The sequence below is a fragment of the Octodon degus genome, unplaced genomic scaffold (genome assembly GCF_000260255.1).
Source record: "Octodon degus isolate 3935 unplaced genomic scaffold, OctDeg1.0 scaffold00025, whole genome shotgun sequence".
Lineage (NCBI taxonomy): Eukaryota > Metazoa > Chordata > Mammalia > Rodentia > Octodontidae > Octodon > Octodon degus.
In genome coordinates, this window is record NW_004524601.1 from 18481099 (window position 1) to 18506789 (window position 25691).

The 25691-nt window shown below is 40.4% G+C and overlaps 1 protein-coding gene across 1 annotated transcript in view; it reads right to left on the reverse strand.

The window, feature by feature from the left end:
* Positions 1–25691, reverse strand: part of Ppp1r1c (protein phosphatase 1 regulatory inhibitor subunit 1C) — a 176367-nt gene that overhangs the window by 30780 nt on the left and 119896 nt on the right. The window contains exon 6 of the mRNA XM_004628639.2: positions 25444–25504. Coding sequence (XP_004628696.1) covers positions 25444–25504 — 61 coding nt within the window. The remainder of the gene's footprint in view (positions 1–25443; positions 25505–25691) is intronic.

Below are 25691 nucleotides of genomic sequence, written 5' to 3' on the forward strand. Positions count from 1 at the left end.
AAAAAAAAAAAAAAAGAAAGAAAGAAAGAGAAAAAAGATAAAAGAAAAAGACAGAATATAATAAACAGGTAAAGACAGACTATATTTAAATAATTATAAATTTGTTAAAAATATTGTGCTATTGGAAGATAATAGGTACAGGGTAAAATTTAGAGAAATTATTTACCTATAGAACAAAATCATTAAATCTGATTTTCAGAGATTGACAATGTCAGCAGCAGTTTTATTAGTAACAAAGCATATGCCTATTATAGAGAACTACCAGGTTACTTTTTAATACATTGACGATGTTTGGGAATATGAGAAAGTATCTTTTTGTTAATCTATTATATTGTTCTTTGATTACTTTTATAAAGTTAAATAACACTGGCTTTCTGCAATAAATAAGATTTTAGACATTGAACTATCTATATCTGCCTGCATTTATAACAGTGTGAGGAAGATAAATATGAGACAAAAACATTCCTCCACGAGCCATTATGATTATTGAAGAAATATATGAAACATTTATATCAGAGACAGCAAAGCTTTCTTAAAAAGGGACTCGCTTTCCCCACCCACTATGGGTGTCCAGCAAAGCATGTTTATGCTTGTAGTGATTTGAACTACCAAGAGAGCTATGTCAGTTGGAATGGTTAATATTACAAGTAAGAATCCGTCTCCATCTCTCTCCACCCTTTGCAGCTGCTGCTGCATGGGATGGTCTACAAGGATCTTGCTTTCTAGCTCCCTGCAACTCAAACCAGAATTTACTACCACCCATGCACCTGGTGGCAGTGTGTAATTGTCTTGTATTAAGATCCCCCAAGCAGCTGGGATCTATCTCAGAACTATGAGGACAGCAGGAGACACCTTCGAAAAAATTCTTCAGAGCTCAGTTTTCACTTTACTCCCAGCATTTCATTTGCAAAATCTAGACATGAAAGGTGCTCCTGTACCAGGCCGGCTTGACCTGGTTGTCTAGATAAAGAAAAGCCATCTGCCTATTTATTCTTCTTCTCAAGCACTTGAGATTGTCTCACTCTGCAAAATGGGCCCAGAGGTCTAGTTCCTATTGTGATTTTAAGACAGGACAAATGAACTTAACCAAGAAATGTTGCATGTGTTGCCAAGGAATGGGAGTATTTCATTTAGGCTGAGCATGTTTATAGCATGCTTCCTACTCATAAACCTAACAGCAAACTTGTTTGTCTTTCTCTTGATTTCATTAAACGAGACACACAGGTTGAAAGAAAGAATGCATTACTAAGAAGCAGAGAAAAATAAATAGTGAAAAAAAAGTTGGCAGTACCAGTGCAAGATTCTGGGGCAAAGTGAATCCAGGGGTAAAAAAAACTATCAAATTCCCAAGAGACCTTGGATGACTGCCACTCTTCACCTCTTCATGGAAGTCACAGGTGTATATTCTGCGGCTGGAAGCTCACTGCATCTCTGTCACCTGCATGAACATCAACACCCAGCCTCCACCATTCAATTGAGTGGTCCCAGCTCCGGGACCCTTTAACCTTCAGAAATGTCATGGTGGGCAAGAGTCCTGAGAACAAGTGCCAAGCTCAGTATTTAGCTTTAGCAGCTTAAGGCACGAGGTAATGCCTTTGAGTAGGGAGTGGGAAGTCCTGAGGAAATTCGCTTTGCCCTTTACTGGTTATTCTGGTGAAGAACAGGTTCAAGGTAGTAGCCCAAGAGACCTGCTGATACAGCTTTCGGTCCACTTTGCGGTGAGTTCTAAGCAACGAGGGAATGCACATGTGGACTTTTAAATTTTTTAAATAAAAAGGTGGGGGGAAATCCTCCCAAAATTAAAAGTCTGTACTGACAGCATGTGCCAAAAGAATTTCATTGCTAAGAAGAAACCAAAAGGAGATTGCTGTGCTCCCCACGGATAGTGGTAGCATTTGGGCAGGTCATGGGAATAGCACCATTTTCAGAGCTAGATGATTTCCACCACTTGATGTCCTGATCTATTGGTCTATTATTGTGTCCCATAGTAGTTCATGAAATACTTATTACCTTTCTGTAGCTCATGTATGTAACACTCCATAAAAATTTCTCATTTTGAGAAATAAAAAAAAATAAATATTATTGCAAGCTATGGACCTGGACCAAAGGTCGTGTCACAGTGGATCATTTCACTTCTCACTCTTTTTCATTGACTCAGGGCTAAGCCACCAAGTGTGCCAGCCCCTGGGGTCTGGTTCTGACCACAGTGGACATGGTTGGCTGCTTCAGGGAGACTGAAGTCATGCACAGTCCTGTACTCACTGAAGAGGCATTTCTAAGGACCTACTGTGTGCCGAGAAGTCTTCTGTTTACTGGAATAGGCACATAAACCAAAAAGACAAATGTCCCTGATCCTATGGAGTTTATTCTTAGTGGGAAATTCCAGATAATGAATATTAAACATGGTAAATAAATAAATGGTAAAATATGCTAGAAAAGAAGTATCATAGAGAAAATATAGAGGAAGGAAAGGAAACTGAGGCATTTAGTTCACCTTAAGGTGCTGGAGGTAGTCCTTAACAGAGTCAAGCAGATGGGTCAGGCAGGTGTCGGGGAAGAAAGAGCTGGAAAGAGTAGACGGAAAGCACAAAGGCCCAAAGCAAGGGCATGAAAATGTAAGGAGCACCACCCCTAAAGGGAGCAAGCTAAGGGCAGAGCTGCAAAGTGGCTCAGTCTGAGAAGCTACAGGTCAGACAGAGGGCCTCGTGTGGCCCGTGGAGGTGTGAACTGCAGCCCAGAAAGAGGTGATCGCCATGATTAGGCGCGAAGCACAGAGAGCGCGAATGCGCGGGATGACAACGGGAGCTGTGAGGATCGGTGGGCCTCTGTGAGAGGAAGCCACTCGGATTCCCTGTGCACCTCGGTGAGCCTGTGAGCACAGAAGCGGATGCTAGGGAAACCAGCTACAGTGGGCACAATGCAATCCCATGGCACAGAGGCAGGAGGACCGGGCTGTGGCAAAGAGAGACACTAATTCCAAAAGTACAAAAATAATAATACTAAGGAAGAATGAAGTCTATCTAAGCAACGGGAAAGATAGAAATGTACTTAAATGAGAGCGAGGCACTTTCAGGAGCATCACGGATCGAGGTCTGTCGGTGTTTTCCTGTCATCGTGCCGACGGCAGAGGGTAGGGGAAGGTTGGGGTTTCCATTAGGGATGTGTTCAGTTTATGTCTGTTAGATAGCTAAGTGCATCACTCGTGGAAACCAAAGGCACCTCAGCGGAAGGGTAGAAGTTCAAAAAGATGCAGCTGAGAGTCATTCCCAAGAAGTAGCATTTGGAGTCAGGAGACGGTGAGCTTCCCCGAGGGGGTAAAATAGAGATGAGGACCGAGACTAACCCCTGGGTCACAGCAGCATGAACAGGTGCAAGAGACAAGGATGAATGAACAGCCAGCAAAAACACATAAGCCATTTGACCTGGTTACTCCCCTTCTAGGTATCTTCCCAACAGCGTAAAAGACATCGTGTTCCAGTGATGCGGTGAACCTACGTTTATGGCATCGCAGCTCAGAATAGCTGAGCACTGGAAGCAGCCTCTGTGTACAAGGAGAGACGAATGGAAAAACAAAATGTGTTATTTATATGAATGGAGTAATACTAGGCCAAGAAGAAGGCCACATTTGAGTCATCTGTAAGAAAGCGGATGCATCTTGTGATCATAACGTTAAGTGAAATAAATCAGAGGTACAATCTTTGGTCTCACTACGTAGATTGGCCTTGTAGCGATCCTCCTGTTTTCAGCCTCCCAAGCGCTAGGATTACAGGTGCGCGCCACCACACCCAGCCTCAATCGCCATCCCAGTGTGCCCCAGGGGCGGGGCCGGCCCGGCACTCCAGTGGTGGAACCTCCAGCTTCTGCGTCTGCCTAAGCAGGTGCTTTAATCCACTGAGCTATCTGGCCAGCCCAGAGGTATAATCTTAAATGTCATATGCTTTCTCTTATATAAGAAACTCAAGATACAAATAACAAGATAAAAGAAAGGTAATAGGAAGCCGTGAGATAGATCTTTCTCAAATTGGGAGGAGCAAGAGATTAAAGGATGGAGCTGAAGGGGAGGGAAAACAGATGGGAAACGGACTAAGATGAGTTGTGTTCCTGGACCAGTTTCGCAAAAGGAAAGTATGCACTGTGCACCGCAAACACAGACTGGCAAAAGAAAAAGAAAACAAGGAGTCATCTGGGCGTTGGGAGGAAAATCTAGTACATCTGGTACCTAGAAGCCAAAAGAGGGAAAAGGACTTAGAAGAGGAAGTGGCAAGTAGTGACAAAGCTGGTCAAATGAGAGGGAGACTGAGAGTGCACTGCAAAATTTATGATGGGAATGAAAAAGTGCCTGAAATCATTAAAAATGATTCCAGATGAAAAAGTCCCTTTAAGAGACTTCATAGTGATACAGAGCAGCTGATAACTCGCCGATGCTCAGCTTTCTTCCACTTCTAAAATATTAGTATTCAGCGCTCACTGTTTCTCTCTGTTTCTGATTTGGACACAAATGTTCAAAGGTTAAAGTTTATTCAGAAGGAATCAAGATAGTAATGTCCTAACTTAGTACCATCTAGACAGTAACCATCCAATTTGCATGAAGTCTACTACTCTTGACAATAAAAATAAAAGAAAAACCTCACTCCCTACAGATTATCCCATGCCTCAAGAGCTGTATCCAGCCACAATGGTGTTTTTTTTGTTTTTTTTTTTCGGAACCAGGAATTGAACTCAGGCCCTTGTGCTTGCCAGGGAAGCACTTATTCCACTGAGCCATCTCCCTGGCCCCCACAATGTGTGTTTTATGTAGACACAGTGTTCATGAATTTGTTTGTATGAAATCATGAATTAATATGGATTCCTCACCACAGTGAACAGCGTCTCATTGATTTTAACCTTTGGTTCCTGTCTCCATTAAGTCCCTCATACGCTGCCTACTATTAATATTTACTGTATTTTCTTCCATTTATTCTACAAAATTGATGTCATACAACAGACATGACAAGCATAATTATGAGTCTAATTTTTCACTTTATGCTTTACAATGTTCCTCTTTCCAGCCCCATGTTTAAGGCAGATTCATAAATGTAAGATCTGTTCATAAGAGATTGTACATGTTTCCATTTCTAGTAACATGGCATCTATTTCTAGTCCAATCCCAACGTAAGGGTGTCTCGTTTCCCTCTGTCTCACACACCATGAGTAGGGTCCTTTCAAAGAAAAACTCTAAATTGGTAGGTTGCTTTATTTTATGGATTTTCAATTAATGAATATTTAGCTTTTGTTGTTGGGAACTACTAATTTTTTAAAAGTGCCTATTCACACCTTTTATTCATCTTTTTAAAAGGATTGCTATTTTGCCTTAATGTAGGAGAGCTCTGGATATATTAATAACCTTGGATCTACTCGTCACTTATTTATCAAATATTTTTTTCAAATAGGAAGGAGATCAAAAAAGAGACAGATAGGGAAGAAAAGAAAAGGAAAGGGACATGGAAAGAATTAAGATGTGTTTTGTGTATGCAATAATTCCCCATGATAGATGTGATCATAACTTTTAATAAAAAATTCTATTGGATTCTGAGGGACCCTTCTGCATGGTCATTTTTGCCTTCATGAATTTTTACATCGCTTTTCATTGATGTTTTAAATATATTTCTAAATATACTCACTTTTTCTGACTTATATGTAGCCACACTGCCTTCTAGGTTATTTTTATGGTATCACTTAGAAATTTAAATCTACGATTTATCTAGAGTTTCTGTCTTTATCGGTCCATTTTCATTTGACCAAAAGCCTAACATAGACCGGAGGGTAAGGAGATCAAACTTGTGTGTCATATGATCATCTTTGCCCTCTGTCCCTTTTTGATTTTAAAATTTCCCCCATGGCGTGTCGCGGGGTAGTGTGTTCGCTGGCTATAAACTACAAATATTTGAACTTTAACAAATATAACTGGCATTGGGTCTGCTCCACAATCAGAGCAGACAGTTGCCTTGGACAGGAATAATATTCTACACAGCAAATTCTTTGGGGGATTGGCTTTAGTGTGAGAAGCCATAAGGCACTTCCCATTTGGTCCAAGGAGAATAAAAGCAGGATTTCATGAGGTGCTACAAAAGCGCTGTCTTTGGTGGATACGTATTGATGCTCCCGTAGTGGTGAAGGGCAAGGCTGTGTACAGTGCTGGGGAATATTCTAGAGAAAAAACGTAGTAACTACCTGTGAATATTCAAGGCCTTTTGTTATTCTGGGGAGCAGCGCGTGTGTGTACGCTGACATATATGGAAGTAGAAGTATGTATTAGAAAACTTGAAAAATAAAGTAAGGAAGGAAGAATTCATTTAGTCTTTAATTATTTAACTCTGATGTTTGGGAGGTTCTCATCAAAAATCCCTACACCGTTGAAAATACGAAGGTCCATTTTTTTAAAAAATGATTTTTCCTAGATTTGGGGGAACATGCAGCATTAATGAGATCTTACTGTCACAAATCCTTTAAAACTTGTTTTTGACTGTTGACCCCAACTACGTCCCCTTCAGAGTCCACTCTGCTCTGTTCCTATCTCAAGGCCTCCAGGATTCCTCCTCCTTACAGATCAGGGCATTCAACGTGGGTCAAAATGCCCCTGTGCTAACTGGGACCACGCTGTCGCTCTGGGTGTCACCAGGTTCCACGGAGTGCTGCAGCCTCTCACCAGTGCCTCTAGGCTCCGTTAGCACTGTCAACTGCAGCCCTCCTGTCACCAAGTTCACACATGAGACAGCACAGGACAGCACAGGACAGAATGCCCTCTCCCTCTGGTTACAGACGATCTCAAGGGTTCCCTAGTAATACTGCTGAGGACTTAATTTTTTTTCTTTTCTTTTTTTCCCCCAGAGTAAACAGCATATCTTCTGCCCGCTGAGCTCTTACCCTTACATTCTTTTAAAGTCTCTCCATTTTTATAAATTTGTACACTAGGTGGAGCTACACACAGGAAGACTGAAACGCTTGTTTCTCCATTTGTCCAACTGCAATGGGAACACCACAAACCAAATTCTATGCTCAACTCGCTCTTCTTAGCTAAACGATAACAGAATTGGGAATATGCTTTAAATGAAGCATACCATAAAATAAGGCAACATCCTAATAAGGTGCAATAATTTTAGAGAATTTATACCAATGTGATCCTAAAATTTTATATGAAAATTTTTATCCACAGTCTATGCTAAAATTCTTTACACATAGAAGATCCTTATTTCATTGTTACAAATATTTTGAGGGTAAGTATAACTTCAGTTCATACATATTAAATATCTTATTTTTCCTCTTCAACCCTTTTTTTCTATAATGGAGTCGTTTACATGCAGATCCAATACATACAGCTATTTCATTATATATTACATTCCATATTTTCTACTGGATGCATAAAATAGACCTGTTGTCTGAATGAAAAGAAAAATAGCTAACTTCTAAGTGAAGCATGTGTGTTTGCATGTGTGTGCACATATGCCTTGAGGTTTAAGATGTACCGTTTTATTTTTCTTTGGGGAGAGAGTTATATAGGGCCTGACCAAGAAAGGAATAGGTGAAAAATGTGCTGAGCTGAACTAAGCAACGCTCTAGCGGATTCCATGACGTGCCTTTAGGTTTAGGTAGGCCCTACAGGACCAGTCAAGTGGCTGATCAGATGCAACCACAAAGAAGGAGCTGTAAGTGATACTGAGGTTTGGAGTCTTGAGAGTTGGGGGATAGGGGCAGTGGCACTATTCTTCAGAGCTGGAGGATCCAGTGGTTCCTACTTGGGCATGAGACCACAGGCCATTGGGAGGGGCCATAGAGCAGACATGCACAATTAGGCATCTGTTACTCAAGGGAAATTATCTGAAAGTCTAAATAAAATTTGAGAAATCATTTTAGCCAGAACATAAGTGATAGGCCTTTTCTAATATGCTTCATGTAGAGTAACTCATTTAGTCTTCAAAACAACCCTGTTGGGGCAGGAGAGATGGCTCAGTAGAATAAGTGCTTCACTGGCAAGCACAAGGGCCTGAGTTCAATCCCTGGTTCTGGAAAAAACAAAACAACAAACAAACAAACAAACAAACAAAAAAAAAAAACCCTGTGAGACATGTAGTGGTTTGGATAATGTCCTCCAAGAACTGATGGCTACTTAGATCCTCAGAATATGATCTTATTTGGGAAAGGGTCTTGAGATGTGGTTAGGATGGGATTGTGCTGGATTAGATACCCCATATCCCATATCCAATGGCTGGAGTTCTTATAGGAAGAGAAGGGTTCACCTAGTGACTCAGAAGGACATGGCAGGTGGAGAGAGGCACAGGTCTCAGAAGTGTCCCAAGAAACACCAGAAATTGTGCTAAAGAACAGGTGGGGCCACCAGAGGCTGGAAGCTGCAGGACTCTTGCCAGGAACCTCTGCATTGAGCAAGGGCCCACTGACACCTTGGTTTTAGAGAGCATTATCTCCCCAACTTGTGGGAAAGTAAGTTTCCTTTCTTTGAAGATGCCAAGTTTGTAGTAACTTGTTAAGGCAACGCTGGGAAACTCATACGAAGTGTACACTTTTGTGGCTGCATTTTGTAAGCAAAGAAAACACAGCACAGACAAGGTGAACCCTCTTAAGGTCAAGGGGCTACGTGGAGCTGGATTCCAAACCCAGACTTGCTGGCTTTAGATTTCTGCACGTACTCAGTACCTACACTGCCTCTATTGTCATTTTCCTTACCTGATAATAAAAACAGGCCTAATGTGTGTGTAGGGAAACAGTGACAGGGCAGCATTGCCTGGAGGCAAATTGTTGCTCCAAATATATACAAGACCAGCTCCAAACCACTTTTTCCTGTCTAGCTATTTGATTATAAAACCACTATATGCTGTCTTGTCCAAACCCAACACAATAAAATAAGCATGCTTTCTATCTAAGAGGCAATCAAGAGCTAGCAAAGACAAGAATTTACTTGTAGTATTATATGGCATCTCTTCTGATTATCTAAATCCTCATCATTAAAGTTTTCTGTTTACTTAGCTTCTTTTATAGCCTGAATTAATGGTTTCAGGGACCCACAGTTCTGTAAGGTCAGCTTTATTTCTCATCTCTCATCTTGTGTACACATTAAAAAAAAAAAGAGGATTTGATTGTAGATTCTGTAACTATCACAAAGATGCACCTTGAGACCATAATGCTTAAATGAGATAAATCAGACACACAAGTTTAAATATCACATTGTTCCTCTTATTTGAGTGTTGCAGTTTGTGCCTCAGTGTCCCCCCAAAGCCTCATGCAGTCATGGGGCGACTTCTGGAGTGTGTGATTGATTCTTGATCCAAAGATGGGATTGTGGATGTGAGTGCAACACCCGCCCTGGGGTAGTGTAATCTGCGTTACAATGTAAGGAGGGGAGAGAGGCTAGCTAGCTGCCAGACCTGCTGCTTCTCCTTTTGCTCTTGCTCTTTGCCGCTGCCATGAATGGCTGCTCTTCCCCATCATACGCCGCTCTGCCTTAGAGCCAGTTGAGTAGGGACTGAAACCTCCACAAACTGTGAGCTAAATAAACCTTGTTTTCCTTAATTTTGGCTGTTTGGTATTTTGTCCCAGCAATAAGAGAAAAGTAACTGGAACAATGAGAAACATGAATTCTAAATAAAAAGCAAAATAAAAGATGGATAATAGGAGTGAGGAGATAGATATGAAACAGGAAGTGATTCAAGAGATGAAGGGAGGGGACAGGGGAAGACAGGGGCCAGATTTAAGGATTTAAGATGCACTGTACCAATTCCACATGAGGCGTGTAAGCATCCTGTCCTGTAAATATGTCCTAATAAAAAAATAGAAACTCTGTATTACATGATGACCATGTAGTAGGTGGTCAGACATGCTTTCAGAGTGTCTGGAGGAAGAGTTATGCCCCTGTGACTGAATTATTTGGAGGGTTGGAACAAGACCCCAGATTTCACAGGGACACTGACTGAAGTAGAGATATACCTTCTGTCATGGTGGGTGGGACATAAATGGTGTCCTGTTTGTTGTTCAGGGTGGCACTTTGAAATGATTTCCCCATTATAGAGGTAAAGGAGACAAAGAATAGGGAGGAAGACTGCCTGGAAGATTACACAGATTTAAATTGTCAGAGCTGGGATTCAAGCCCGTGCTTCTCCTCCTTTGTTTGCTAACTTTGGCCTGCACCAAGTGAAGATGGTTACCAGGGCCATGAGAGGATAGGTCCAGGAACTTTTTGTGTCAGTTTGCAAAAGACATTCATATTTTCTATCTTTTAGCTGATAGTTTTCCATAGAATGAAAAGTAGCTTAAGACCTGCATCGTAATCCTCTGCTCTACGGAAGACAGCTGCTATTACACCGGAGCTGACAGACTCAGGAAACTTACTTTAGACAGTGTTGCCCAGGAAATACACTTGCCTACTTCTAGATACTTATTTGTGCCTATTTCAGATGTTTATACGGTTAAGGGTTGGTAAGTGCTTCACAATTTAAGAATAATAAAAATGAGAAGTCTTTCTGTTGCTCATTTAGCTTAATGTCATTTCATACTAAAATTACAGATTTTTCTCCTATGGGCTTCTAGTTTGTAAACATCATTTTCTACTTGTACTTCTGAAACTTTGTACACCAGCAGAGGGAGCTGTGCAGCCACAGGCCGTTGCCAACCAGCGGAGCTCTGAACCCTGAAGCCTTCCTTCCTGGTTTCATTGCCAACAGGGGGAAATACTGACTCAACTCCGGAAGCCCATGTGGTGTTTATCTAAGGGATCAAAACACTCCTAAGGGAATCTGTTGACCAATTACAAGGGGTAAAACAGAACGTTATTTATCCAGCACACATTGGACTGGCTCCATAGGATCTGTTCTAGTCTACTGAGTAATTATATAATTATGAAAAAAATTATATATATATATATATATATATATATATATATATATATCAGGGATTAAATGGCCTGTCTGGAAAATGAGGGACGCTGATATAAATGCAAAAGACTCTTGGGCTGGACTTGCAAGTAAAGTGTAGGGCCTCTGGTGAGTCAACAATTAATTAGTGTTGATGAAAGCAAGCTTTGGCTTGACAAGGAGGCTCTGTGGTATTTACTTTTGGAATATTTTACATAGCTAATTTCAGTATATTGATATGTTAATTAAAATTGATTCACATTAAAATGAAGACCATCAGGTGTTTCTCCTTTTTATTAGACTGTGTTCTCACAAAATGTATCTTCATCCAAAAACTCATTTACATTCATGCTACTCAAAAACAAATGGCTTAATGTAACAATGTTTATATTACCAAGGCTTGAAACATTTTGCCTTGTGTTTGGGTAATTTGAGGTCAGATTTAGTCATTTATGTAAATTGGTATTCATGTACCTTTTTATAATTTTAAAGTAGATTAGAATTTACCTTAAATTTGCATTAGGTATAAGATACATCTGTCTGCCCAATAATAAGATGTTAATTAGATAACAGAATGATCAGAAGACATTTTGCCCACCACCGTCTAAGACAGCTCAAAGAAAAATCAATTTTATTATTTTTTCAAAATGTTTAGGATGATATAAAATTGGGATGAGAAAGTACAATGAAATTAACATTATCAGATAGCCTGAGAATCTGGCAGTCAAATGTCTTCCCCACATCTGCTGCGAGCATTCACCGTATGTGATTCAACATCTGAGTCATGGAGAAGTTGACAAACATGGCATGTAAAAACAGTAAAAGTCAAATTCTGTAGGTGTAGGAAATCATGGAAGGTCAGTAAACAACATTTTGCGAGAAATCATTTCACAAGTGCTAATTAAGTCATTGAGTAGAGGAGGAGCTGCAGCAAGCATCCAGGGTAAGGCTAGAAGGTTCAGGAGAGTTCTGGTCAACCTCATTAATCTCTTTTCAGGCTTAAAGCACAAAGAAGTAGTGTTGGAAAGTACAGATCCATACTCCTTTCTGTTTTTCTCTTCTGGTTTTTATGTGTATCGCAGCTTTAATTCTGCCCTAAGCCTTGATAGGCTCCACTTATTTGTGGTTTTAAGGCAGATGATATAGCTGGAAAGAGGGAATAATTCGTTCTGTGTCATTCTTCTGGACGTTCCAAATCCTTGACTTGTGCAAAATGTGCTAATAACTGTTCTAAGACATCCAGACTGCTTCTCACAAAAAAAATAATTTTCTTCAAGCCAAACATCAATATAATAAAAAGAACTCAATTTCTACTCTTCAAGTAATACTATAAATATATATTTAAAATAAAATAGATTTTATTTATTTATTTTTTAATGTATTTGGTACAGGGTCTCACTAGGCAGCTCGGAGTCGTAGAGATCCTCCTGTTTTCAGCCTTCCTAGCACTGGGATTACAGGCGTGTACCACCATGCTCGGTCTCTGTCTTGGCACATGCACCTCGGGGTGGGATCAGCTCGGCATGTGGTTCCCAGTCCCTGCATCTGTCTAAGAGAGCTCCACTGAGCTATCTTGCTGGCCATATAAAATAAATGTCAGACCAAAACCTTGTGGGTTTTTTTCTTTTTTACCACACAAAAGTCAATTTTAAGATCTACTTTTACACAACATAAACATCATCCAGTTGTAACTCTCAATACATGAAGTATTTTGCTTTTCACAGAACTACTATAAAGTAAAGCAAAATTTACCTTTTGATCATAAAATGGGTTCAAAAAGGATACTCTTCAAGGTTTGACACTCTTCAGACTTTTGTTTTGTGTAGTATAATTAGCTAATAGGAACCTAAAATTAAGGAAAATACTTCTCTAGGTAGCACAGTCCAAATGAATAATTATTACTTTATTAACTACTTTCTAAAATAAACTATAAGAAGAGCTTTCCACGTGGCCATCTGTGACAGTGAATAGCAATCGCATTTCAATTTGGCCCAAGAGTTTAGCTCTCTGAAATAAAGACACCTACTGTTTTAAGGCAACGCTTTAGCTTTTGAAGCAACATTTTAGCTTTTGAAGCAACCAGACAAATCATGTTGTACGGAATGGAGGAAATCTTGAAAGTTGAAAGTGAGTTTAAGGCCATTTCTGTAGCACAGAGGATGTGTGCTACTGAGAGTTCCTGGCTCAGGGAGAGCTCCGAAGTAAGCCTCCTGTGTCTGGCCTTGCATTCACGGTGATTCTCCTGCCTCAGTCGCCCGAGCACTAGGATGGAAGCTGTGTACCCTCACCCCCAACTGCTCTAATTTTTTAAAAATCAAACTTCAGTCTTTGAAGGTGCACTTTCTTGCTTGTCAAAATACCATTCTGCAAACGAGAAGGGGACCAAGACGTGGAGAGATGTAGAAGGGAGAAAGGAAAAGAAAAAGAATGAAGATGTGTTCTGTATGCACACTAACCGCCACGAGGAATGTAATCATTCTGTACTATAAACTAACAAAAATAAAATACACCTTACAATAAATACCAAAAGTACAATAAAGACCTCCTAATCTTAGGTCACAGTGTTGATCACTTTTCATCCAACAAGTGAGGACTTGTGTCCATTTTCTGCTTCTGTTCCCCTCGGACACCAGCTCCCACATGCCCAGAAAGCATTTCACTTGTCACCGCTCCTGCTGCTCATTTCTGTTTTCTGTGACCACTAGATTTCCAGGGTCAAGGAGAATGATCGACTTTCTGACAGTTAAAAAACAGAAGCAAGGGAATAAGCTGCAACCTCAGGACCAGCAGAAGTCAGAGAAGGGAGAAAGGAAAAGAAAAAGAATGAAGATATGTTCCGTACACAACTTCCACGAGGAATGTAAGTGTTCTGTACTATAAACCTGTACTAACAAAAACAAAATACACTTTATAAGAAATACCAAAAGTGCAAGCACTTCTCTTCCTAATCTGAGGTCACTGTGTTGGTCATTTTTGCGAAGAGTCTCACTTCAAGAGCCACTCCAGACTCCCAAAGACCTCCATAAATTCTAGCTCCAGCTACATTTAGCATGAAAATTTCTACACGTGCTGTAATGATGAAACTGTCTGACCCTAAGTTAGTTCACAGGAAGTCAATGCAATCATGAAAGCAGGTATTGATTATAAAATGGGTATTGATTATGAAATGTTACAACAGGGCCCAAGAGTACTGTGCATTGAATTCCCATTAAAAGATGTCTCAGGGCCAGCCAAATAGCTCAACAGATTAAAGCACCTGTAAGCAGGCACAGGGGCTGGGGGTTCTAGCCCTGGGCCTGTTACGCCAGTGCTGCCCCCAGGGTGCACTGAGATAGCAGTTGAGGCTGGGTGTGGTGGCGTACACCTGTAATGCCAGCTCTTGGGAGGCTGTAAACAGGCGCATCACTGGGAGTCCGATCTTGTAGTGAGACTCTGAACACCCTGTAGACCCTTTCCTAAAAAACAAAAATAAATAAAATAAAATAAAAGATGTCTCATCACTTAGGCCTAACTATGAAGGATAAAGGAAGTACAGTGTGGCACCCTTTGATCATCATATCAGAGAGGATGCAAGAGAGAACACAGATCACAATTTCAATGTCGCTGTGATGAGAAGTTTCCTCAAAATGTAACCTCTGCATGCTCTTACTCTTACTTGGTATTTTGCTTCTTAATGAAAGAAAAGAAATGGTAAACCTTCCTCAAAACTTAACCTGGGGTGTTTAGAACTGTGTAATTCACTTGTTTAAAATGATACAAAGTCCAGAACTTTGCTCAGAGTTCACGTTTAATAAATATTTATGTCTTGATTGACAGTAGTGTTGATATTCTTTACTGTTCCCACAAAAAAAAAAAAAAAAAACCTTAGCTGAGGGAGCACAATGAGTTCTTCCACGACTGAAATGTGGGGTACACTGTCATCAGAAAGAACTTGCTGAGGAGGGGATTAATGACACTGTTGTTAAAATTATCTTCCAGATCAGATTCTTTCTCTGGAACTTCAAATAATAATATTAGGCTTTAAAAGGAATATGTTTAGACAAATTTTATAGACCAGCACAAGTTGGTGAAGAATGTAATCCTACCTTCAATTTACCCAATTTCTTAATTTATTCTGACATTTTTATATCATGACACATTTTTGCTTGGATTTCCATTAATGTATTTGGGAGCTAACATGATATTTCGACTTCTCACAAGTTGTAGCTATTATTTAGAAAAAAAAAAAGAAAAGCAGATTGGCGGTGTAGTCAGCCACTTGTATAAACAACAACCATGGCAACTGACCGATCAACTGAAGTAAATATGCTCTAAGGAGTCTAATTTTTGAAAATTAACTCGGTGAATCAATGTCTTGGCCCTATCTTCCCATTCCATGTCTTCAAAGCATTTAGAAAAATACATCCCATATGAAGTATTCCAGTCTTCTTAGCATATATGCCTAATGTCTACAGTCCTTGTGGAGTTGGTGCATGTACTCAATACAGCTTCATTACATTGTTCATCTCCCTTTCCTCCCTCAACCCCTCCTGCCGACTCTTGATCCCCTTTCCATCTGAGAAAGGTCTCATTTGCTCCTTCTCAGTGTCTTCAGTTTGCTCCTCATTTCTACTTTGGATTTCTCATATTGGAAAAGCCTTGAAATACTTAAGCTCCTGTGCCTGATTTTCTTCACTCTACAGTACGGTCTCAGGGTGCAACCAATTTTTGTACAACTGACTCCAACTTATCTTTCTTTCTTTCTTTTTTTTTTTTTTTTTGGCGGTACCAGGGATTGAACTCAGGACCTTGCATTTTCCAGGCAAGTGTTTTATTCTACTGAACTATCTCCCTGGCCCTATCTTTCTTTATGGCAGTCATCTTTAAGGGTATCCCAAAATGCTCTCTCACCTCTAAATGAAGTCCCAGATTCTAATCCCATGGTGCAGCAGGGCTTGAACAAGTCCCCAGCCTCTGTCTTGCTCTCTCCCACGGACTGCATCCCTGCTCATGATTCAGAGGTTCTGGGTCATTTCACACACCGAGCTCCCCGTCTAACAAACTCTCTGCTGGAATTCACCCTTCATACCTCTCCCTCAAAGCCCTTCAGTGACAGTGAAGTTCATTTCTTCTGTGAAGTCATTCCCAGCTGTGATGGAGCTGGCTAGTTCCACCTTTGTTGCAAATACATTCTCCATACCGATCTTAGGAAACTGATAATTAACCTTTGCAAAACTTTCTTTCCCATCTGCCTACATTTTTCTTATAGACAGAGACGGCATGTAGCTCATCCTGAGCTGAAGGAGACTAATCCAAAACCTGTTAGGTTACAAGCATTTTGGAGATGCTTATAGGGTGAGTGGATAAATAAATAAGTACACCAGAAATTTCATTTTTTCCCCAAGATAGCTAAAATTAGACCAGGATATACATATTTTTAAATTAGAAAGGTTACTCACTGATAGACTCAGCATTTGCTAAGTTTTATATAATACAAATGAAGACAGACAAGATCACTCCTGACGCTGGCTGTCCAGGAGGAATGCTCAGTCCAGCAAGATCATCACAGAGATAGGGCCTTGGAAATGGCTCAGGTGTATCTAATGCCTTTTGAGTCTTAAAGAAACACAGCTCAAGGATTTAAAATGGAAGTGGGGCAGAGTGCAGAAAAAGCTTTTCCAGAAATGTGGCTGCACAAGAAAATGATGAAGATATTTGAAAGCGTGTGCTATTGTTAAGGTGCTAAGTGAGCCCAAGCTCACTGCAGCATTAAAAAAAAGAAGAAGCAGCAGCAGCAGGAGGTGAGGGTAGCAAGGCATGCGGCCAAGAACATAAGCTGCTCTGCTCATTATTTTCAGGGACTTACACTAAAGAGATAGCCTGAAGGATGTTCAAAAACACAGACTGTGAGCAAGAGAGAGGTGTGTGGTCAGCTGTCTAGGGAAGGGAAGGTCAGTTACAAGACCAAAGGCAAGCTTGATTTCATAAACTACTGTGGCATTTGTTCTATTATGAGTTAAAATACAAAACCTGTAGTTGGGCCTGGTGGCACACACCTGGAATCCCAGCACTGAGAGGGCTGAGGCGGAGGGTGGTTGACAGTTTGAAGCCATTCTGGACTACATGGCAATATTGTATTTCAAAAAGCCAAAAACCAAAACCAAACAAAAATCATTGAAAACAAGGGAATTATGCATTTTGTAAAAAATGGTATGGAACGATTTTGTAAAAATATTTCCATTCATTAGGACATTAGAGGATCTTTGGATTTTTTTCAGAGAAACAAGACAAATGACAGATAGACAAAAGAAAAAGATGAAAACCATTGTGATTCCCACAGAATTTCATAGGATGTGCATAAAAGAAAGCTCTTGTCCCAAGTCAGCCTCCTCAAGCACAGGGACACTTAACATGGGATCCTGTTCTTCTCTGAGCCTAACTTTCTTTTCTCAGAGATACCACTTATTGACATTCATTTCTGTAAAAATCAGATAAATTATACAAAACAGATCTCATGATGAAGCACTGTACAAGTATAAAATGTTATAAATACACTACTTTTGCAAATCTCTGCTTTAAGTAAAGCCAGCAGCCAATTTACAAGGTTTGAAAGCTATCATCAATTGCATATATCTAAGTTTAAGGCATAAGTTGAAGGCATAATTGCATATATCTAACAGGACAATGTAAATCTTGTTCCAGAGTACACTGCACTTGGTGTTAAATGAAGGAGCACAATCCTGGAGTGATGACATCTACTTAGTTTATTACTAAAGCATTATTTAATTTTCTTCCTGAAACTTCCATTCACATTAGTAAGAATGGGATACATACATCAAGTACCATTATTTTACCTACACTAATGGACAGAATCATGTATATTGTTGTGGAGCAAAAGAGAAATATCTCTATTTTTAGCAAAATTTATTATGCAGACATACGTTCTATAGCATACCAACTCAAATAGGAATTAAGTTCTAATTTAGGGCTGCCCAAAGAAATAGCAAAAGTCAAGGAATACACAAAAGAGACTGAAGTATCTTGTTATGCCAAAAAGTAGTGACACACTAAAACAAACAAAAAACAAACATCTACATCACTAAGATGTGTCAAAAGGAGACAGGGCTCAACTGAAAAGAGCTCCTAGTTGCCAAAGCTGCTATGATGTATTTAACCAAGAAAATTGGGAAGTACTGGGTTAGACTCAAAGTATAAAATACGTGTCCATGTACCCAGAAAGATGAAAAGAAATGACAGAATAAGTAGCATCATGGGAAAAGAGGCAACAAATTCCAAATCATTTGTGAATATACATTTCCTTCCTGAAAGTGGATGTAACTCCCCACTTTAAGTGTGAGCTACACAAGGCAATTTCATTCCAAAAAGTAGCACAGTGTGGAAAGGATGCAAGCAAGTCACTTCACAGGGGAGAAGCCTGATAGATGTGACCCAGATCAGATGGTTGGTCTTGTTGGATGCCTGGATGCTTTACGTCATGTCAAGGAAATGTCACTTTGTCTCTAGGTTTTCTTAAAAAAAAAAAATCCATTACCCTGGTTTGGTCTTGAGAAAACCATCAGATAAATCCAGATGTAGGATATCCTGGAAAATACTCCACCAATACTTTTCCAAATGCTCAGAAGTCTGAGAAATTGCCAGCCAGAGCCAAGGGACACCCAGGGAGGCATAAGTGCAGGTAACTTGTAAAACATGGAACTCTTGGATGGGTGCTGTCATTGTTTGTGTCCTGTTGTCCCCCAAAGCCTCATGCAGTCATGAGGTGGGGACTTCTAGAGTTTGAGATTAACTCATGATCCACTGGGACTATTTCCTGTGAAATCTACTTTTGTGCCCCTAAATTCACCATATATCATCACTCTGTTCATAAGATTTTGAAACACAATTCTTCTTAAATATCAGCACCCCGGAGAAACAGGTATCCTGAGGCTGGAGGGCAGGGCCTGAGCAAAATGAAGGAAGCCATGAATTTTGTTCAAGAGGAAGTAAAATGTTAGAGCTAAATTCACAAGCCTGCCTGGTGTAGAGCTCAGAAAAAGGGAACAGGTTAGAAATCCACATGCTTCTTGGGACCCGGTGACTGCCTGCACTGACTTCTGTATTTCTTCCATAGGGATGAGACCAAAATTGTAGCAGGAATTTCCTCTTCCTCAGAGGCCTGTCATCCCTGCTGACTGTGCCCTGACTCTCTGCCTCCCCTCTGTAGCCCTCAGCGGAAAGGGAAGAGAAGCATTCCTCCCTCTCCATGTGGGGCTCAAGCGACTCAAAATAATTCTGCCTGTTTCGCACTGTCCTATGCAGTCTCTTCTCACTTTTTGTTTTGGTTTGCCCCCCTTTTGCCATCCTGTGTGGTAGGCATCATCTGCACTTCACTGATAAGCAGTTCGCCCCTTGATTTTTATGCAAGTCGCACAGATAATAAATAATGCTGCTGAGGTAAGAATCCTGATCCCTGTCCCTCGAGTCCGTGTATTTTCTGCTCTGGTCCCATGATGTCATGGGACCAGCAGCCTCATCCGCCTGACAAGTCGTCCTCCAATGGTATTCCTAGTCCTAGCCTCACCATTGTCATCTGCCTCCTGTCAAAGATTAGTGTAGCCTCATTAGGCCAATTTGATTCCCCTCTCTGAGTTATTCCTTATTTGCAATTATTGCTTTATTATGGGAAGAGCTTGAAATAGAATAAAGTGTCATGATCACAGCTGTCATCAGAGGGGAAAAAATAACCCTCCGAGTTAAAAATTCCTCATGCATTAGAAGATTTATCTGACACATCAGAAGAACAATCTCAATAGTACACTAGCTATATTATCTTTTACAAAAATATGACAAAGAATGAAAAGAAGATGTTTTGCAGAAGTAAATGAAAAATCCAACTTGCTAGGCATTAAGAATGGTAATGTAACACTAATAGGCTCTGCTACACCAAGCCATTTTTCAGTCAGCTTCATTGTTTAATGTTCAGATTTCATTTAAATCGATAGCACTTACTTTGCTGTATTCAGCAGAAGGTATTTGAATTCCAGTAAAACTTGCACATGTGCATGTGCAGATACACACACACACACACACACACACACACACACACAATTGGCATGGAATGAGTCAGTCATTTTCTGTCCCAAGATTCACATCCACTCTGAAAACCTGATTAAAATGATCCAACAATAGTTTAATTGGCTGTTCTGTAGATTACAGAGCTGACCACCATATAAACAGACACTAGAGTTGTGTATGTGGGTATTTTCATTGGCTCTCATTATTCTGATAAACTTGAGAACTTGCTACTTAGTAATCATAAAGCAATGTGCTGCACAGTGTATTGAAAAAGCACGTCTGTTTTGCATGCATGCTTCAACTTTTGTTATTTTTATGCATAATTAATGCATGACTCAGCTGTGGAAAACATGTGATGAGCACAAGGAGCCTAAACTACAGCAACCTCCCTAACAAGAGTGCTAGGGGAGACACGGGTCTGTAGGAAGCGGCTCCTGGTGCAGCAAGTCCATCCCATACTGATTACATGGTGACAGCCAGGGATCAGTGTCATGTAGAGGGAGATGCCTGGATGCAGTGTTCTCTCCTAGTCCTGCTTGACTTGATATTTTTATTATACCCTTGTATAAAAATACAATAGACAAGTTTATCTTATCTGTGGATGACACCCTATTGAGATAACTGGAAACAGAACGGATGATAGAATCAGGATACAAAAGCTGATTTAGCAGCAGATTCTACCAGTAGACGATCCTAAGGAAATGACAGCGCAGACTCGGTTTTTGTCCAGAAAAAAAGAGGGGCTTAAGGTTAAAAAAGGAGTGAATGGTAGATATGGAAAACAATATGTATAAAAGATTCAAAACTGAATTTATAGTCCACTCACTATCTGTCAATAATGTGCATAGCTGCCAGAAAAATCACAGAAGGTTTGCTGTTGCATGTGTAGCATTAAGTTTCCTGAAACAAAAAAGTATCGGACGTAATTGAAGTCTCCATTCTGTTCCGGTCAGCTCACACTTTAAATATTAGATTGATTTTAGAAGGCACAAGTCAATGTATGAGAAGATTAAGAATGATTGAGAAAAATAAAAACCTAAATAGCAGGGATAATTGGCATCACATTAAGATAAGAACCTGATATATGTCTTGAAATATTTCAATATCTATCATTTTTAAATGTGTCACAAATAGTAACAAGATGTAAATAATAATCTAGGACTATACTTTGCTAAGGATGTCAGTGGAAGTCACCAGATATTGGGAAAATATTCTGTCAACAAAAACACAGTGTTGGATATATGCTTTTATCTTAAAAATAAATGTATAAGTACTTCTTCTGTTCCAATCATCCTGTTAAACTCAGAAGACATGAGGACAAAGAAAGTAGATATAGTTGCCACTATCACATAGGTTACTTTTGAGCTAGTTGGAGAGATAAAACCTAAATAAATAATTGGATGTTGTGATGACCACAATGAAAAACTACAACATTTAAAATTTTTTTTTAATTTATTTTTGTGGAACCAGGGATTGAACTCAGGTCCTTGGGTTTGCCAGGGAAGCACTTATTCCACTGAGCCATCTTCCCAGCCACAATGAAAAACTACAAAGAATTTATAACACTACAGAGAGTCAATAGAGTTTACAAAATGAAGAGTGTTCAATATGAAATGTGAAGAAAAGTACCATTCAGGGACTCATCTTTAAAGGCAGGGCTTACAAATGATTAGGAATTGGTCAGATGAAGAATGACAAAAAGAAAGCAATAGGAGAGAACATTCTAGGAGAAAGAAAGCATACTTCTTTCTTTTTTTCTTGAATCCAGAAAGAGCTTAGTGCATTAAGAAGCTGATAAAATGCCAGTGTACAATTTGCTCACATTTATAAACATTTACCACACTTATCAGAATACCCCAGGAGGTCCTCTGTTGCTTGGGTGGATGGGTGGATGGATGGAGGAAGAGTAGGTGGGTAGGTGCTGACAACACAACAGCTTCGTCTCAGCTATCTTTTACTCTAGGGAATCAGACAAGAGACCACAGATGGGAACAGCAGTCAGTGAGCTTTGGAAACCCTCATCTGGACCAGAAACCTTACTTAAGGGCAGCAGGGAGCCATCAGAAGCTTGGCTCAAGCAATCGCTTCTGTGTTTTAAAAGCTTAACCCTGGCTGTAATATTGAAAACTGACGGGAAGAGAGGGGAGGAAGGCTGGCAGAGAGAAGTGTGACTGGAATGTGGTGGTGACACTAGTGATGAGAGCAAAGGGTGGATGGGAGAAGATCCTAAGGGGGTGGAATCCACAAGACCCGGTGGTCAAGTGTGAGAGGGGGAGAAGGCATTAGAGAGCCCTGGACTCTCCTTGAGGTGACCTTTCCTACGAGTTCAGCCCAACCAGTACACAATTTTAGAGGGTGATGAAGAACTCTGTTATTCGTCTTTCCATCAACATAACCAAATATTGGCCATAACTCACTTATAAAGAAAAAAAATCACTTCTTTTGGAGCATCATTTTAATTTATTTGTTTATTTGAATTTTAGGGAAGGGTCTACAGGGTGGTCAGGGTCTCAGTATAAGATCAGACTCCTAGTGATCCGTCTGTTTACAGCTTCCCAAGAGCTGGGATTACAGGCGCATGCCACCACGCCCAGTCTTAATTGCCATCTCGGCATTCTCTGAGGGTGGGCCAGCACTACAGGCCTGGTAATTGAACTCCCAGCCCCTGAGCCTGCTTGCAGGCGCTTTAATCTGCTGAGTTATTTGGCTGGCCCCCAAAATCTTTGGAATTTTTTTTTTTTGAGGGGTGTGCTGAGACCTTGCAGGACCTCGCAGTTGCCAGGCAGGCACTGTGCCACTACATGACATCCCCAGCCCTGGAGCACCATTTTAGAGGTGACAGTCTATGGTTTGTTGCATTTGTGGTGAAACTGCACATCATGGTGGGAGTCCATGAGCGAAGGCAACTGCTCATGTCATGGGCAGAGGGAAAGAGAGCGAAGAGGGCCTGGGTGCACTGTCTGCTTCAAGGATACCACCCACAACGCCTCATCTCTCCCACCTTCTCCCAGTAGTATCAAGCCTTTGATACATGCATGGGCCCTTGGGGGACACTCATCTAAGTCATAGCAGAACTAATTCACCAAATCAGATGTTCTGTTTGACCAAGGGGAGAAAGGGTGGGGAGAAAAGAAATATACAAAAATGGAAGCATATGAATAAGTAGGAACAGGAGCAGAGAGAAAATTGGCCAGAGAAAAAGAAAGAAAAGCAGAAGAGAGTCACAAGTGTGACATCAGTTCGGTGAGCTCAAATGATACTCGCTTTTGAGCAGAGAACCATGCGCTCAGATTCCCTAACTACAGTTCAGTTATTCAACAAGTACATACTGAGCCCCTACTATGTACCAGAGATTATTCTAGATGGTAAGATATCGATATGAACAAAATTCCATGTAATCTAAAAAGAGGAAAACTTTCATGAGTTTAGGAAACATGACAGTTGTCTATAGATTAAGGTGAAATGGTAGAAATGTGATGTAGGATCTCTCCTGACCTCCTGTAGCTTCTCACAACCAGAGAGAAGGAAGGAAACTGCCCAGCTTGTTTTGTGTGTTTTGTTTTGTTATACTAAGCAGTTCCTCACGGTATCCTTCATGAAATCCTTTGTGCTACTGCTGTCGAAGCTGTGAATCACATCTGTTGATGCTTTACTCTCCCAGAAAACATCTTTACTCTCAACAATTGCATGTTTCATTGAAATTTGAAGAATTCTACATCTCAGAGCACCGTATTTAGCATCTCAATAACATTTCCTTTGTTCAGTTATGTTTTCAATGATTGGATCTTTTTAATGTGTTTGCAATGTAGCATATGTTGCCATTACTTAATTTTGTCTTGAAATATTCATTTTTTAGCTCTTAGGGAAAGATACACTGAATAAAACATGTCGACTTGTTTTTCTCTTTTCGTTTTTTCATAAGTTGGAGAGCTGTAAAGATATTTAGTGGTTATAAATGAGAAACTAAAGGATTACTAGTAACACCCTGGTGTTCTCTGGAAAGAATAACGGTGCTTTCATAAGACCACAACTTGCGACCACAGATGGTTGTCATTGAAGGGTAATCTTAGGGGCTCAATTTTATAAGGACGCATGAAAAATGTGCAATAGAACTAACTTTCCTAAGCAATAGGATTCCACATTCTCAGGATATTTGAAAGCTAAATAGAATGAGCACCAAGAGCCCTTGGGGCTTTAAGTTTAAGATTTTCCTTTAAAAATAATGCTAGTATTCTCTGAGGATTTGAGAACAGTATTGCTTAATTTAGCCTAAGTCAGCCCAAAATAGGACAGAAGAAATAATTAAACTAGTGAACGTATAGTTTTCATCATTGTCCATGAATGCCAAAACTGATGTGTCTTTAAAATGCAAAATCACTGAACATGGAGAAAATATCTTTAAAGTGCTAACACCTCTCCTCATGTAGGGAGGCCCAGTAATCTCAATAATTACCTCCGAGTAAACTTCACAGTTGATGACTGCACTATTTACTAGCCTCACAACAAGCAAACATGGTATTTGTGAGCTGCACAGGAAGGAAGTTTACCAAAAGCAGCTATCAAGATCACCAATTATATTCCACCTCCCTGAAAAGCCTCCACATCCAGAGAGAATACAGAGTGGAAAATTTATCTCCCAATTTAGACATCTCTGCAGCCCCGGATGGAAATGGAGCTGGACCACAGTGCGATGAGCCCCTGAGCCCACAGCCCACGCGTCAGCCTGGGGCACGAGCCACTGGACCAGATTCAGCCTCCTCCTAGGAATATTTTTGTGTCAGAAATCAAAGCAGCCTTTGCTCGACCTGAGGCACAACAAAATGCTGACATGCTTACATGTTTTTTTCAGCAGTTCCAATTTTGAAGAAAAATTTTGGAAAAATGCCCCAATCTGAATAAGCATACCTGGTTATTTCAACAGCTGTTATGAGTAGAGTGAATAGCTGTTTGTTTGTGTTTCTTTTGGGGGGGGGGTTGTGGGGTACTGGGAATCACACTCAGGACTTTGCGCTTGCCAGGGCCACTGAGGTTTATCCACAGCCCTTGCTTATGTTTCTTAGAGCCCTCCTGACAGGAGGCAAAAGGGCCACACTTACCACCAAATCTCCCCCTAAATTCAAGTTATTGTGCTTTGCTTCAACCAAGAAAAAATAATAGCAATTGCTAACACTGGCAAGGGTAGTTAGAAACTAGGAAAAGTCTCTTTGAAGGAGATAAGGCAGTCAAAGGAAAAAAACCAGTCTTTATCATTAGTTTGGGAGGCTGAATTTCTAGATGAAGGTTCTGAGATCCCTAGTCCTTGCTTCTTGTATCACGTATTATACACTTGATGATACTAAGTTTTAAGCAGAAAGTATCTCGTCACTCTACTGAGTCACTGGCCCAGGCTAGCTCTGGCTTATGTTTTAGTGCATGATCCTCCAACATGGCTGGTCCGCTCAGTACTCAGAACTCAGTACTCCTGACACCCAAGGCATGACCAGGACAGTACCTTTCATGGCGGGTGGTGTGTACACGCTCTGTTTCCTCTGCTTGGGGGATGCGTTCTGCGGCTGTGGACAAAGGGAAAAGAGTGAAAGTGTTGGATGTGGGCCAAAGCTACGCTGCCACCCGACCTGGCGGGGAAATGACGCTGTGGTCTATTTCAAAGCACTTTCTCACACCTACATCAAGATAGGCTAGGAAGTCTATTGCATCGGTGTTCATCTACTTTGGTCTTTTTTTTTTTTTTTTTTTTTT